This window comes from Schistosoma haematobium, chromosome 1 (assembly GCF_000699445.3).
Source record: "Schistosoma haematobium chromosome 1, whole genome shotgun sequence".
Lineage (NCBI taxonomy): Eukaryota > Metazoa > Platyhelminthes > Trematoda > Strigeidida > Schistosomatidae > Schistosoma > Schistosoma haematobium.
Genome location: NC_067196.1, coordinates 59,397,778 through 59,400,489, shown reverse-complemented (window position 1 = coordinate 59,400,489; position 2,712 = coordinate 59,397,778). Strand labels below are relative to the sequence as shown.

The 2,712-nt window shown below is 34.3% G+C and overlaps 1 protein-coding gene across 1 annotated transcript in view; it reads right to left on the bottom strand.

The window, feature by feature from the left end:
• Positions 1-286: 286 nt before the first annotated feature.
• The window catches only part of MS3_00001739 (uncharacterized protein), a 40,936-nt gene continuing 38,510 nt past the window's right edge, over positions 287-2,712 (bottom strand). Inside the window, exons 8-10 of the mRNA XM_051209225.1 lie at positions 1,535-1,989; positions 814-1,008; positions 287-689 (exon numbers count right to left, since the gene is read on the bottom strand). Coding sequence (XP_051074658.1) covers positions 513-689; positions 814-1,008; positions 1,535-1,989 — 827 coding nt within the window. The 3' untranslated portion in view covers positions 287-512. The remainder of the gene's footprint in view (positions 690-813; positions 1,009-1,534; positions 1,990-2,712) is intronic.

Genomic DNA, 2,712 nt, shown 5'->3' with positions numbered 1-2,712 from the left:
TACGATGGTTTTCAATTTTCATGTAACACTTAGTACATAAGACGAAATGAAGAGATGATCAATCTCACCAAGTCTCTTTACTGTTAGGATTGGTTATACTTTATTATTAAATGTATTTAAATTTCCAATAATATGTTCAAACAGTTTATGATTTGTCTCCCTCTTCTTGCCCTGACAACCCGAGTACCGTACTATGACTATCTCCACAAAAGCTTATTATTAATTACTTTTTTTCTTGTAAAATGTTTCGTTGGCTTCAGCACATAATAGAATTTAAAAATCAAAATGATAGTGATACTAAATATATTTATATCATACAATACATGGCAATTTATTTCAGTTGTTTACATGTGTGATGAAGAAAAATAAAGTTGCATGGAAAGTTATGTATGTTGCAATCATACTGATATCTGTGGGAGATATCGAACTGTACAAGAGGTGATGTATGGTGAATTAACGTAGTTTTTATGTCAAGCATATAAGAACTTCCTAGGATATAGTAAGCTTTTCCATCAGTCTTCGTTAATTGGAATCAGCGGCAGTTGTAGAATTATAGACTTCATAAAAGATGCCGCTGCAAGTGCTGCATAAGGTTGCCACTGTGTACCTTGTCTCCCTTCCATATAGTCAGCTATTCCACGAATAAGAATAAACGAGTCAAGGCCGTTTCCCATGACGGACTCCAAAACCTGAAATTAGATATAGAACACAAGGTTAGTTGGACATCGCTCTAATCATCTGAAAGAACAGCTTAACATGTGTACCATATGACTAACTTACAACAAAGAAAATTAGTAACAGTAACAAACTTACTTGATCGTATTCAGCATCATAACATAGTAGGTGGTGTTCTTTAGCAAAGTCACTCATCAATGCGTCATTATCTGTAACTGGTCTGCCAGATCCCATACAACCAAGGCGTACGGCTGGTACGCCTGGTGGGTAGAAACGCGCCAGTTCTTCAGGCACATCCGGATGCTTGATATCGAATGTTACACCTTCGTTGATCTGTATAAAACATGATCGTTAAAGTTTAGAATATCAGTTTTCATTAATTAATCTTGGTAAACATTGCATTCAAACTAGAAACAAACACATCTGACTCAGCGCAATATCTTAGTATAATAACAATCCTATGAAAGTAATCCGTGCACAATGCATAGTCTCTTTCATGAGAACAATCTATAGGTAGATCACATTATTAAAATAACGAAATATAAGTGATCAATAACCAACTGATTGCTCACGCGACACGAGTTAATCGATTAGACTAATAATGATCTTATCTGTTAATTGAAACAAGAACGTGAATGGATGTTAATTAGAAGAATTGCGATTTGTAATTGTATTGATTTAACTATTTTTTAATTAATCTGATTCCATCACTATATTATCACCGTGAATTTGCATAATCTCGAAGTATTATTAATAAATCTGTCAAGTTCAAAGGAGGTTTAAACAGTAGCAACAAAGTGAGCATCAACAGAACATCAGGAATTATTACCTGCTCAAAATATACACTTTTGGGACTTACTTTAAGTTTTAGTTTGTCTGTATCAGGCGATGGTCGAGCAAAATCAATGGGATCATCCTCTCCACCTAGTATAGTCAAAGCAGACTTTAAAATTTGATCCCATTCACATTTTTCCGGAGCTGCTTCGAAGCGATCAAGGACTTTCTCTACACAGCTCACTAAAGTTGGGTCTCGAGCAGCGTACTTTCTTAAAACAAATCTTGGCGTTTTCATATCAACTGCATCTTCCGGAGGTTCAATCAATCGATCACAGTAAATGTAGATAGAGTCTCCTACATCATTCGACACAGAATGATTTGTATGATTGTTCATAGCTGAAGAATGCAATCCACTTGAACGTGCCACAGCACTCACTACAATATCACCCAGGCGAGAATGTTTTTCAAATTCATACACGTGAGGTACACTACCTCCAACCCCTACTAGAAACACATGCTGCACCGCTTGGAATGCTCCTAAAGAATAAAAAAGCATGTGTACTTGATGAAATACATTTTTCAGCAATATCCAATAACTATAAATAGCGATGAATATAAGATTTATCTCTAATAAACCACACAGCTGGTGAGTTTAAGTAATCATTATGATATAATAGTAGGGTGTAGACATTTAAGAGATGAAAAACACTGTCAGTAAGAAGATACAATCACATGTAATGGTTACTTTTATCTTAATTACCTGTATTTACGCATATTGATCATTAAGAGAGACAGTTATTACATAACAAAATCTTTTCGCTTGCAAATAAATCATAAAGAACTCATGCTTATAAAGTGAAATTATCTGGTCTAGAATGAAAGCTGTGTTTATTTTAACAATAAAATATTACGGAGGAATCGATTACACCAAAAGACTACATAAATTTGTATTAAACGGAGCACACGTGTAATGTTAACTAATAGTTACTAAAAATAAATCAGAGTTTTATCACCTACTCCTCAATGGAATATAAATAAACTCAAAATGCATGGACTGAGTCTTACTAAAAGACGGTTGCTGAAATTCAACAGTGCTGATGTATCAATCCCGTTTCACAACACTTGCATAAGATTCTAGCCTTAATGTATGATCTTATATTCCAATTAAATAATGATAAGGATATTCGTAAACTTGATATTATCGTGTTTCTGCATTTGTAACCATTTCCTATGTTAAAAAATCTGCCAGCGAAGTTCCTT